General features: G+C 40.8%; 3 protein-coding genes across 4 annotated transcripts; 2 read left to right on the forward strand and 1 right to left on the reverse strand.

The window, feature by feature from the left end:
- On the forward strand, nucleotides 1–1,484 carry LOC309696995 (uncharacterized protein). The gene is made up of 3 exons (XM_082518584.1): nucleotides 1–116; nucleotides 456–533; nucleotides 858–1,484. The coding sequence occupies exons 2-3, from the start codon at nucleotides 527–529 to the stop codon at nucleotides 1,310–1,312; spliced, it is 462 nt and encodes a 153-aa protein (XP_082374710.1). The 5' UTR covers nucleotides 1–116; nucleotides 456–526; the 3' UTR covers nucleotides 1,313–1,484.
- Nucleotides 1,485–4,189: 2,705 nt separating this feature from the next.
- On the forward strand, nucleotides 4,190–7,328 carry LOC309697118 (uncharacterized protein). The gene is made up of 3 exons (XM_082518778.1): nucleotides 4,190–4,296; nucleotides 4,636–4,713; nucleotides 5,038–7,328. Exons 2-3 carry the CDS (start codon nucleotides 4,707–4,709, stop codon nucleotides 5,490–5,492), a joined length of 462 nt encoding a protein of 153 aa, XP_082374904.1. The 5' UTR covers nucleotides 4,190–4,296; nucleotides 4,636–4,706; the 3' UTR covers nucleotides 5,493–7,328.
- A 44-nt stretch (nucleotides 7,329–7,372) lies between these two features.
- Nucleotides 7,373–11,880, reverse strand: hsd17b10 (hydroxysteroid (17-beta) dehydrogenase 10). 2 transcript variants are annotated; one of them, XM_082518776.1, is made up of 6 exons: nucleotides 11,775–11,880; nucleotides 9,748–9,912; nucleotides 8,612–8,776; nucleotides 8,389–8,517; nucleotides 8,195–8,303; nucleotides 7,373–8,066 (listed from the first exon to the last, which is right to left on the reverse strand). In XM_082518776.1, the coding sequence occupies exons 1-6, from the start codon at nucleotides 11,796–11,798 to the stop codon at nucleotides 7,876–7,878; spliced, it is 783 nt and encodes a 260-aa protein (XP_082374902.1). In that variant the 5' UTR covers nucleotides 11,799–11,880; the 3' UTR covers nucleotides 7,373–7,875. The 2 variants fall into 2 exon arrangements, with proteins under 2 accessions (XP_082374902.1, XP_082374903.1); XM_082518777.1 differs by having other exon boundaries at nucleotides 11,785–11,847.
- Between the last annotated feature and the right edge of the window lie 1,775 nt (nucleotides 11,881–13,655).

Below are 13,655 nucleotides of genomic sequence, written 5' to 3' on the forward strand. Positions count from 1 at the left end.
ACTTGTAAACCCCCCCAAGGCCTCCACCCTCCTGGTCTGCTATTTATTCCTCTGTCCCTCAGTGCTTGCAGCAAAGGCGTGCAAACATTTCCTGTAACCCAAGAAACATTATTCGGGTAAGTAGTCATGGGATAATAATCTGATTATCTGAGTCTTACATTCTACAGTCCATATCAAATGGTGTAGTATATATTAATATATGATATTTTAATTGACTTGTTCTTGCAAGTTATTGTTTCAATGAGTAAACTTAAAACTTATTCACGGATGATGACAAACCATCTTTTATTTGTGTGTAACTGATGTTTTTCTATATTAATTCTTTACAACAGTTCTCCCAGTTTTTTAAACAATAACTGACCAATAACAATGAAGAAAGTACTGGATGTTTAAGCGCTTTATAGTGTTTAAATGTTCATATGTGCAAGTATTTCAAAAGTGACTTTTTTTTCCAGGACATATCGAAAAAGGAAGCAGCTCAGGCTGGGAGAAAGAAAGTGGAAACAAAGGCACAATAACAGAAAATATGGAAGGTAGGTTTCACCTGTGTGTGTGTGTGTGTGTGTGTGTGTGTGTGTGTGTGTGTGTGTGTGTGTGTGTGTGTGTGACAGAGAATACAATATTGATACTTATTGATAGAAAAACAATATTGATATTTTCATGTGATAGGACATATTTGCCTTTCATATTTGTGAGGTTTAACACCTTTGCATTAACAACAGTGTTTGTTAGTCCATCATTAGCATAATTCTTGTTTTAGTACATTTTTAAATCCCATTTCTATAATATTGTAGGAATATCCACTGCTATAACATTGTCTTCTATGTAGCTCAGATTACATTTCTCCTTACTTACAGCCCATGCAGGTGGAGCACTTGAGATGATCGATACCTTTGATCGGCCTGGCAGAGCTTTTACTGAGGAAACCTTTGCTCGGGCTGGAACATTTGCAGATGCGTTTGAGGACAAACCAGGGAAGCGTCTTCCCAAAGCCGGAGCGTATGCTGAAGCGGGAGTGGGGCACGCCCGTGCTGAATGGAGTGTTTTTGACGCAGAGGCCAAAGGACCCAATGCCAGCGCAGGAGCTGGAGCCTCTGTGGCCTCTGGTGCCCAAGCCTTTGCCAGAGCAGAAATAGCCAGTGCTTCAGCCTCTGCTGGTCCAGTCAAAGCTACAGTTGGTCTGGGATTAGACACAGGAGTGGGAGTTAGTCCCACAGGTGTGGAAGTCAAGGTGCTGGGAACGGGTATCTCCCTTGGTCGCAAAATGGGCATTTCTCTGTTTGGCACTGGTTTTGAATTCAATCTGTGGTAAACTGTGCCCAGTACAGATCTTTCTAAACCGTGCAGTGCCTTGTATTAAAACAACAAGCCCTCGAATCTGCATATAATTAATAAATTGTCATGACATCTCCAATCACTCCTGAAAGATTTTTCTTAATATGTGTTGTCGCTGGTGATAAAAACATTAAAATTGATAAATGATATTGTGTGTGTTTATTTTTATTGCTTTCAGATTTAATATTCTCATATGAGCACAAAGTTTTACCACTTCGCTTATTTTATCATCTTACTTTATCACTTTATGACACAGAGATTAAAGAACACACACCATCCCGCAGGTGGTGACAAGGAAAAGGAAAATTCATTGTAGCTTATTAGAGTTGGATGTCTCGAGACTGGTCTTGGTTGCAACACGTAGCAACTAAACTTTCCACACTGTGTCACGCTGAATATGATATAAAACTTTAACCTATAATAACACAAAACTCCAGACACTGAAACGGGTCACTCAGCAAACACTGGGCCCATAAATCGATTTATTCCTACCTACAAAACTAAATTCAGAAAAATAGCAAAATGTTATCTGAACTTTTTGATTTCTCTTTAACGTGCAGGGCTCGAAAGGATGCCTTCACTTCCTCAACTAAGAATAAACTACTTTGAGAATTCGGTATGACGCTTGTTCTACTTTTCTTAATATGACCTCAATATCATAAAACACTCAATAAAAGCACTGAAGAGAATGTGAAATCTAGTGAGTCATGAAGCTGCAGAAATTCCAAAAAAAGCACTCAACAAAAAAAGGACTGGGAAAAAATCATCAATTAAGTCTAATGTGGCTATGAATTTTCTTTATATAGTGAGGAACTTTGTTTCTTTCTTTCTTGTCTTCTGTATCACCACAATACTGTGATAACATACAATGTCTCCCAGAGGCTCCAGGAAACTGCAGCTCTAAACTGATGTTGGCATTTGTTCATTCAGAGTAAAACACCTGAGGATGGAATAATGGCAAAAACTGTTTATTGATCCCTCTCTTTCAAGCAAAAGCTAAATAAATTCTCATCTACTGTGCAGATATCTAAAAACAAACAACTTATTTCAACTTGGTTTTGCTTTCTCTTTCAGGCTGGAGGCTTGTGACTCAAAGTGAAACTAAAAGCCTTCTAACTGCCACTAGCTCACATATTAAATTATGACACTCTTTTTCCTGCAGTTTGTCTTAATTTGGTTTTTTTTTACATCTGGAAGAAAACCAGTGAACCTTTGGTGTCAGAATCAGCTGGTACAGACTTAAAACCTGTTTTTTTGTTTGTTTTCTCTTTAGAAGCTACATAGTTTTTAGGTTTTGATACATTCAAGTGCAGATTTGATGATTTAGGGGTGGGCGATAGAAACGATATACGATAGAAACTATATAAATTTGGCCAACGATAGAGATGACTATATCGCTCTATCGCGATAGCGCATGTTGATGATGTCATCAGGCTGCGCCTGTTTTGGTCGAAAGCATCGCAGCGGCTACAACCATTATCATCTGCAAATTATGCCGGGCGACAGTCATAGCAAAGAGATGAAGCACTTTTGAAATATGGGGAAAGCCAAAAACTGCGCTTCCTCCACTTCTGTAACATTGATTCATTAATGTTGAATTCTCTCGCAGCTGCTCTATTCCCATGTTGTTGCAGTATATTAGTAACTAACCTCGTATTGCGGATGAATAATCTCAGTTGTTCTCCTGACTGAAGTTTGGCCCGTGTATAGCATCCTGCCATGCGATTGCATTTGTCCCTGACCACCAGAATCCCTCACGTTCACTTTTATCGAGTCGAAAAAAAAGTTGGCGTTCATCCTCCAGCTTCACTGTGTTAATGTTATGCTAACATAGCTGTGTCGCTAGCAATCACGTAGCACATTATATACCAGGTAGTCCAACTTCAGTAACCCTGCAAACGCCACTGCTGTTTAGTTTTCTGTCTTCATTTATGTTGGAAGTGGTAGCAGAGCTGTACATTTGAATTAGTTTCAAATATCGTGATATATCTCTCAGTCAGAACACGGTATGAAATGTTTAGGTGTAAACTAGCGAGCTAACTTCCTGTTAACTTCTAACTCCATTAAATTTCATAAATTCTGTTTTCATGGATGCCTGGATGTTAAACTTAATTGTTACACCCGGTAAAGCAGCAATGCTGATGATTTGATTAAAGATGAAAGAATTTAGACCGTTTTTAACTCTCGGTGTTCGTTTGACTTTGGGACTTGAAGGGGACGGAGTTTTGGACCCAGATTACTCCGCGAAGCTCCTCACTACGGCAGCCGTAATGCTCTGACAATCCATCAAGCAGTGCGGCTTACCAAAGTTGTACTAAAACGTTTTTTAACAGATTTCTGCACGCCAAAATCGGTTCGAGGTCAGTAAGCACAACCAGAATTCATACATAAGGCACACTCTCGATTTTTGAGAAAATTAAAAGATTTTAAGTGTGCCTTATCGTGTAGAAAATACGTTATACAGAAGAAAATAATATATCGTGATATATATCGTTGCCGCACATGCTTCAAATTATATCGCGATATGAATTTTAGGCCATATCGCCCAGCCCTAGAAGAACTTTCAGTTTCCATGTAGCACTACAGTTAAGTGATGTTCAAGAACTGAAGACAAACAGGAACACTGTAAAATCTCGAGCAGATTTGTATTACTTGAATATACTCAATTTAACAACTTTACCTGTATCATACAGTACAGATATCTGGGGTGGTAGAAGTTGAACTTTTAAACCCTCAAGTACTGTTTATATATATCCTGCCTTCACAGTGCAGCCTGGAACAAACTAACAGTCTATGCCACTGTTAGTTTCACTTTTGCATTCTGTTTAAAAGAATCTTGTGAGTCACTTGTAAACCCCCCCAAGGCCTCCACCCTCCTGGTCTGCTATTTATTCCTCTGTCCCTCAGTGCTTGCAGCAAAGGCGTGCAAACATTTCCTGTAACCCAAGAAACATTATTCGGGTAAGTAGTCATGGGATAATAATCTGATTATCTGAGTCTTACATTCTACAGTCCATATCAAATGGTGTAGTATATATTAATATATGATATTTTAATTGACTTGTTCTTACCAGTTATTGTTTCAGTGAGTAAACTTAAAACTTATTCACGGATGATGACAAACCATCTTTTATTTGTGTGTAACTGATGTTTTTCTATATTAATTCTTTACAACAGTTCTCCCAGTTTTTTAAACAATAACTGACCAATAACAATGAAGAAAGTACTGGATGTTTAAGCGCTTTATAGTGTTTAAATGTTCATATGTGCAAGTATTTCAAAAGTGACTTTTTTTTCCAGGACATATCGAAAAAAGAAGCAGCTCAGGCTGGGAGAAAGAAAGTGGAAACAAAGGCACAATAACAGAAAATATGGAAGGTAGGTTTCACCTGTGTGTGTGTGTGTGTGTGTGTGTGTGTGTGTGTGTGTGTGTGTGTGTGTGTGTGTGTGAGAGAGAGAATACAATATTGATACATATTGATAGAAAAACAATATTGATATTTTCATGTGATAGGACATATTTGCCTTTCATATTTGTGAGGTTTAACACCTTTGCATTAACAACAGTGTTTGTTAGTCCATCATTAGCATAATTCTTGTTTTAGTACATTTTTAAATCCCATTTCTATAATATTGTAGGAATATCCACTGCTATAACATTGTCTTCTATGTAGCTCAGATTACATTTCTCCTTACTTACAGCCCATGCAGGTGGAGCACTTGAGATGATCGATACCTTTGATCGGCCTGGCAGAGCTTTTACTGAGGAAACCTTTGCTCGGGCTGGAACATTTGCAGATGCATTTGAGGACAAACCAGGGAAGCGTCTTCCCAAAGCCGGAGTGTATGCTGAAGCGGGAGTGGGGCATGCCCGTGCTGAATGGAGTGTTTTTGATGCAGAGGCCAAAGGACCCAATGCCAGCGCAGGAGCTGAAGCCTCTGTGGCCTCTGGTGCCCAAGCCTTTGCCAGAGCAGAAATAGCCAGTGCTTCAGCCTCTGCTGGTCCAGTCAAAGCTACAGTTGGTCTGGGATTAGACACAGGAGTGGGAGTTAGTCCCACAGGTTTCGAAGCCAAGGTGCTGGGAACGGGTATCTCCTTTGGTCGCAAAATGGGCATTTCTCTGTTTGGCACTGGTTTTGAATTCAATCTGTGGTAAACTGTGCCCAGTACAGATCTTTCTAAACCGTGCAGTGCCTTGTATTAAAACAACAAGCCCTCAAATATCCAGTCACCCTGAGAGACTTTTCTTAATATGCTGACAAAAACATTAAAGTTTAACACTATTAGTGCCACCAGAGCAGACACCAGGTTTGTTCTAGAGATTTCACTCAATCTTTAACACACAGGAAACACAGGTCATCCCTCCAATCTTTATGTATGTATTAGGGGTGCAACAATACTTGTATCGATATTGAACCGTTCGATACAGTGCTTTCAGTTCGGTACGCATATGTATCGAACAATACAAAATTTTTAATTTATTTTATCAACTTTCCTTCTGACGATGCTGTCTGTGTTGAGCGCTCAGTGGATCTGCGCTCGACAGTGCAGCCTAGGCGGAGTAGTCGAACGCAGATTCACTATGCGCAGGGCAAGCTAGCGAGACAGAAGTTAAGCTCTCCTTGCAGCATGGCAAATTGGACCTCCCCCACCCTCATTCAGATCTGGCGTTTGGAACTATTTTGGTTTTCATGTGACGTATGACCCTAAAGGTAAGCGCGTCATGGACAAAAGTAAAACAGTATGTTGGATGTGCCACGCAATGCTCAATTACATGGGTGGGAACTAGTGCGTTAGCGCAGTTTGCTCGTTAACGTGTTGGCCGTCCAGCCCCTCGCACGGGCGATCCGCGGTAGCTTGTTAACGGAGATTTGCCGTGTTGTGGCGTTAACGTCATTTCAGATTAACGCTAACAGCACTAGTGGGAACACAATGAATATGACTGCACATTTACGCCGACATCATCCTAGTGCAAAGACAAGTGGAAGCAGACAAAAACAACAAGCACGCATGCTACAAACTTTACCCGAGTCATTTAGACAGCCGTTAGCACAGGATTCTCCTTATGATATGTTTAATATGCTGCTGAGAATATAGCCCAGAAGAAGCGTATAGTATAGCTTTTATTTTGGAAAGTGACATTTTTCTGTAATAAACTCTGTTCCAAAGATGAGTGATTCCTCAATCAGATAATTAATTTTTTTATTACTTTGTTTCAGCAACATTAAATTTAAAAACTGTACTTTTGAGTTAAAATATATATTTATAATTTTAATAAATGACAAATTAAAAAGGCATGAACATTTTTTTTTGTATCGAAAAAATATCAAACCGTGACACCAAAGTATCGAACCGAACCGAACCGTGAATTTTGTGTATCGTTGCACCCCTAATATGTACGTGTACATACATACATACGCATGTGACACCAAGCTGCATGTCAGGTAAACATCCCGGGGAGATTGTAATAATTATAATAATAATTACAGTAAATGGACAGGCGTGCACTGAGATTTTAGACTTTTCTCTTTCCATGGATGAAAAGTAGATTTATTAAGAAGTATATTTGTCTAGACGATAAAGGATCTTAACACAGAGCAAAGAATGCTCATGTTTTTCTTCCGAACCGACATAATGACTCAGTGATGTGTCCCACAAACAGACTGGATGTCAAGACAAATAAAAATTTATAATAGAAATTGAAGGGGGGAAAAAAGTTCATGGCAATGCAAAATCTCTGTCGGTTTCTATTTAAGAAAGCTGGAAGTAACTTTATTGAGAATATTATTTTCTGATTAGAGAGGTTTGAGAGTTTTGCTGAGGATTTTTTTCCCTTGTACTTGTTCTGGAAAACCAATGTGCCAGTAATTAAAATAATTTATCCTCCAGCTTTCACAAGGCTGGAAAGTTCATGTACTAAAGCAAAAATAAGATTTGTGTTATATATTTGTTTGGGTTTTTTGCTACAGATTAAAAAGGAGAACATCAATCACGTGAGGTTAATTTCCATCATTTTTAACCACTTTCACTCACAGATTAGTCAAACTTGTGATGTTTATTGTACCATAGTCAGTTTTTACATTCCCATAAAATTTTGATAAAACAGTCAGTGATTCCTGACAGACATATTTACAGTGTGCAGATTTTTACAATGTAAATACAGCCACAAAGACAAACATACAAGACTTGTTCTATGAACTCAGCAGCCTGTTCTCACACTGTAGATGCTGTCAGATGCACAATGTTACGTATGATTCATAGCAAGAGTCGGACCCATTCAGGACCACCTGGCGTCACATTTAAAGGCACTCGGGCACTTTTTTTCTCTGCGTATGGATTTCTGTGTATTTTAGCTCCAAACCTACACGAGTAGCTAGAAGTTATCAGTGAGTGAACACAAAATTTAAAATGGAAAATGCTACCATACGAGAAACAAACCGCAGCCCTCCTGCTTTCTCAAACTCCTCACATCGAACTACATCTTTCATGTATCTTTGTGTCGCCAGCAGATTCTGATAAAACACTGAGCTGAGAACGGCTCAGGGCTGCATGCGAATGGCTCCGTCCAGTCTAATGACCTCCCCGTTGATCATGGGATTCTCAACCAGGCATGTGACCAGGTGAGCAAACTCAGCGGGGTCACCCAGGCGCGAGGGGAAGGGCACCTGGCGCGCGAGGAATGAGCGCACCTTCTCTGGAAGACCGGCGAGAAGAGGAGTGGAGAAGAGCCCTGAAGGAAAAAACAGTTTTGTTGATTTTTGTGTCAATTTTTGATAAAATAATCAGAAAATCTAATTTCTCCACATAGTTTTCGGTTTAGTCTAAGTTAACTATAACGGGCTAAGTAGGAACACTAACCGGGTGCTATGGTGATGACTCTGATGCCCACGGGTGCCAGGTCTCGTGCGATGGGAAGAGTCATCCCAACGATGCCGCCTTTAGAAGCGGAGTAAGCCGCTTGTCCAACCTGAAGAATAAATAAATACAAAATCACTCATTTATTTTATCACTCACTTAAGAAATACTATATATAGTATTTTTTTTAACCTTACCTGTCCATCGAAAGCTGCCACGCTGGCGGTGTTAATGATGCAGCCTCGGTGTCCGTCTGCGTCGGGTTCGTTCTTCCCCATCTCGCCCGCAGCGAGGCGAATCACATTAAAAGATCCTGCAATGTTCACCTGCAGGTTAAATTAAATAAATAAATAAAAGCCACATGTGATTCTCTGATTACTTCTTCTTCTGTCCGTCTGATCATCTGTCCGGCCGTCTTACATTGATGACACGCTGGAAGTCCTCCAGGCTGTGAGGGAGGTCCTTCTTAAAGTTATACGTTTTCACAGCCACAGCAATGCCAGCGCAGTTAACCGCCAAGTCCAACTTCCCAAACTTCTCTTTGGCCAGGGAAACAGCTGACCGCACCTCTGCCTCTGATGTCACCTGGAAAACGACGAGGACAAGAAGCCCTTTTGCTCACATCAAATTATAAAGCATTCCAGCCAATAACAACCCCAGTAGAAGAACTCGAAATGCACCAAAGATTCTTTATATTCCCTGTTTGCAGGAAAATAGAGGACAAATAAGAATAATTATGGCCAAAATATACAACATGAATGCACTGGGGCTCAGCATCTACTGTGTGTGAGCGCCATCTACTGAGCTGACAGGGTATTACATTTCCAGTGGCACATGCAGAATCTACACGATGGTGAGAATTTCACATCCAAACGCTGAACAGACAAAGATTGTATCCACGTGATGGCTATAAAGGAGCTGTTGTAATTTTGCCTTTGTGTCAATGCTGGTGTGAACCTCGTTCATGCTGTTTTGATCCCTTTCCGAAGGTTTTCACTTTCTTTCAACAAATCTCAGAAATCTGTTTGGTTTTGATGCTCAAATTATTTTTCCACAACTCACCCCACTATATATTTATCTGTCTGTCAATCAATCTAGTGGTCTCTGGCTCAGGTTTTAGCTGCCTTCATGTCAAAATGTATGCCACATTCTTTTCTATGGGGTCAGAATGGCGTCCTCGATGGTTCTAGGTTGAAGTTGTTGCACTTTTTTTTTCTTATTAATCCCACACACCCCAAAAATCCACTAAAATAAACCCTTTTTAGGAAAAGTCACGAAATATAAGATGATTGTGTTTTAATTCAACACTTTTACTTGATTTTTTTTTAAATGCCAAGGATGTCAAAATGACCGCTTTTGTGGTTCTAGTGCTAAAGGACAATCAGTATTCATTTCACACATGGCGTAAGAAGCATTTTGGTCCATTTTGTTCTATTCGATTCATGTAAACTCTATGCCCCGCACAGCTCGCACAGATAGGAGTGTTTACAAATGTGACTTTCTCTGTTAATGTTTCCAAAATATGCAGTCTCGCATCGGTTGAATTTTGGACTCACATCTGCAGGAGCAAAGGCACAGCGGTTTCCCAGACTGGCTGCCACAGCCTGTCCGTCAGAGGAGGGCAGGTCCACGATCACAGCAGACGCTCCGCTCTGCACCAGACGCTCCACGGTGGCCCGCCCCAAACCGGAGGCACCGCCTGTTACCAGGCCGACCATACCCTGCTCAAGATAAGATAAGATAAGATAACCTTTATTAGTCCCACACATGGGAAATTTGTTAAAAACACACGTAAAGAGGGACGCCCACCGGGACAAGAGGAGGGGGCAGAAGAAAAGGGGAAAGAAAGTCGCAGGCCAATAAGAAAGACGAGTGAAAGGACAGATCAGAACATCACTGGGTTCCTTTCAAAAAGACACTGCATGTTTTATCTGTTAAACGTTAATTCCTCAGTAATGGATTATATTAGGTACACTTCATGAAATTGTGATGGGATTTGTTTTTGGTTAGTCAAACATATTTGATGTTAAAGCTGCTTCATTGAATTTAAAATACTTTTAAAATCTTGTCCAGTGTCTTTAAGGTGACTACCAATGAATCCTATTCAATATCTCTCTGCTGTGGTTTTCAATGATCGAAATTCAATAGTAATCAGATCAATACATCAATAAAGGCCTTTCAGAAATAGTATAATACTGCAACATCCACACTGTATTGAAAGAAAGCTTTAATTCGAAATAATCGCATGCCACAATTTCCCTAAAGATACTGTTGGAGTGGAAAAAACTGCTAGTTGAATGAACTAGACGAACTTTGGCACCATTTCTTCATAACGCTGTACCTTGCACTTTGACCTTCCTGCCGTATGTGTAGCTGCTGCTGTGGAATGAGGAGCATTTTAACCCAAAACATAATCTTTACCGACATCTAAGCAAATGGCATTGTTACTTAAATTTAACAAAACGGCGACTGAAAACATGTTAAAGGAATGAAACCTTTATGGCAGAAACATTGAATATAAAGTAGCCAGTCGCCATAAAGAACACAAATAACATACATAACTTCTGACTGTCTGATCACAGACATTTCATAGGAAATTTAGCTGTCATTCAAATGTTTTAATTAAAGAAAAAAGAGACATGAATTAAGGTCTGCGCTGCAATAATATGAACTACATTCCTTCCATTGTATAGGAGGCATATGAACCATTATTCTACATGTAAACGTCTAGATCGTGTCTTTATATGGGAGATGCAGTCAGTGTTTCCTCAGCGTTTGCTGGGATCAGTCGTTCATTGTTTGCAGTCTACATCAGGAGACCCATTACATCATAATGCCACAGGTTTCCCTGCATATGAACATTTTGTCACCCACCAAAGAGGCTTTTGTTTCCCCCATGAAAGAAAATCACAGGATGTTTAACCAGGGTTTTATACACTCCAGCATAACATAGACTGTTTGTATCAAATATCCGGAGATTATAAGAAACTTCCCAGGCTTCCGTGATGTAAGGTGACACAGACTCATTGTGCTTTTGTTGGCAGACAGTCTCCAGAGACCAGACTTGAGCCTGAAAAAACCTGATGCGTAAAATACTGGGGGGAAAAACATTTTAAACACCTTCTTCTAAATGATCTTATTTGTTATTTGTCTTATTTGTTTTTGCAAAGTTAACAAAAAAAGGGGGCTAAGCACACATGCGCGCACCTTCATTTACTCTTCAGATTCATCTCAGTGACCGGTTTTTATTAACTGAAATATAAATACAGCATTATTAATTTAATTAATTAATTTAAGCTGCCATGTTTAAAAGCCCTCGTGTGTCCTGTGTCCATCTAACTGACAGCCGGAGGTCAGCCGGGAGGGCTGAAGGGGGAGCTATCAGCATGTTTGCTAACCTGCAAGTATGCTAGCCGAGCACTCAAACTTATGGACTACAAAGAGAGCGTGCACGCCGAAAGAACCAGAAAAACTCGCACAAATCGAAACCGAAGCAGGGTGAAAGTCTAGCGTCATATTTCCTCAGAGGAAAAGAAAACGGCGAGGCAGCGCGGAGGTGTTTCATGTTTATTCTGCTGCTCACCTTCACACACCGAATGTTCGCCATCGTAGATCCGACTCGGCTGACGTCATACCAAAGATCGTGTGTGTACGAGAGAGGCTGTGATGGATCTTCTTCTTCTTCTTCTTTGTGTTTAACGGCGGTTGGCAACCAACGTAAAGGAGCATTACCGCCTCCTACTGTTCCGGAGTATGGGTCAGACAGTGAGTTCACAAGCTGTATAAAAAAAAAAACTAAAAAAAAAAAACCCTACACTCTTTCATAAACACCTATAGCCTTCAGAAACCCCACCAGTTCCCTCACCTGTGCCCTACTACCCTCCAACACACTCTTCAGATTAAATTCCCCAATTCCCCGCTCCGTCAACCTATTCTGCAGAACTGTCCTCTCCACATCATAACCCTTGCACCGCAGTATTACATGCTCTACTGTCTCCACCTCCTCCTGGCACACTCCACAAAGCCCCGTCTCATGTTCTCCTATCATCTGTAGCGTTTTATTTAATGCACAATGTCCCAGTCTAAGCCTGGTAATGACCGCCTCATCTCTCCTATTACCCCTATACAACCTACTCTCTGCCACCTCCTTCTTAAGATGATACAATTGCCTGCCCGTACTCCCTGAATCCCACCGCTTCTGCCACTCCTGAACAACCTGCCTCCAAACAACACCTTTCCCTTCAGATCCACTGCTTGTAAGTTCCATCTCAGTCCTACTTTTAGTCAACGCTCTTTTCGCCAACCTATCCACCTTTTCATTTCCACTGATCCCTACATGAGCTGGCACCCAAAGAAAGTGAATATTGCCACCACAACACCTTATCCTGCTTATAGTCTCCAGAATAGCATACAGCATGCCCTGCCTTGTCTTCGAACAAAACGACTGTAGACTTTAAAGAACAGCTGCCGAGTCAGAACATACTACCACCTGCCTGATTTTCGAACACTCTACCCATTTCAATGCTACCAAAATTGCTACCATTTCAACCGTGTATACTGCCAGTCCATCCGAAGTGTATTCTGTGTATTCCAATATTTTTTGACGGAACTGTTTCCAAACCCTGTACTTCCAGTAACTGGACTTTTAGCACCATCCGTGAACACATGAATACACTCAGGGTATTCAGTCAAGCTGTGAAAATGAAATGCTGAAACAAGATCGACTCTGCCTTTCAATGTTCTCTTCAGATCCAGCAAGTACCAGTCCACAGGAGGAGTCTCCAATAACCATGGGGGAACCACAGAGAACACTACTGCAGGACATATTTTAAGTTCATACACCTGACACTCCTTAGCCCACTGATTCCCCACCTTTCCAAAATGAGCCTTCTGACTTCTTCCATACTCCCAGCATTCCAAAAGTACCTCCTTTGTGGGATGTGCATCACCATGACCACCAAGATGAACCCAGTAATTCACCGACACTTGCTTCCTCCTAAGATCTAGGGGCATTTCTCCCATCTCCACCTGTAGGGCACCGACTGGAGACGTCTTAAAAGCTTCACAGCACACTATAAGGGCTTCCGATTGCAGAACATCCAAACGTCTCAACGCAGAAGGAGCTGCTGAACCATATGCCACACACCCATAATCAAAGACCAACCTAATTAATGCCAGGTAAAGTCTTTTCAAAGCAGAAGAGCTCGCTCCCCAACCCCTCCCAGCTACACACCTCATAACATTAATAACTTTTTAGCATTTGGTTTCAATCCAATCAATATGCTCCCACCATGTCAGTCTCGAATCAAACACAACACCTAAGTACGTAAAAGAGCTCACTTTCCCAATTACCTTGTCATACAGTGTCAATGTCAAAGTCTCACTCACTTTTCTTTTGGTAAAGAACATCATTTTTGTTTTTTCCAAAGAAAACCGGAAGGCTGTGATGGATGAAGACGAGCTG

This window comes from Aulonocara stuartgranti (assembly GCF_965226115.1).
Source record: "Aulonocara stuartgranti genome assembly, chromosome: 20".
Taxonomy (NCBI): domain Eukaryota; kingdom Metazoa; phylum Chordata; class Actinopteri; order Cichliformes; family Cichlidae; genus Aulonocara; species Aulonocara stuartgranti.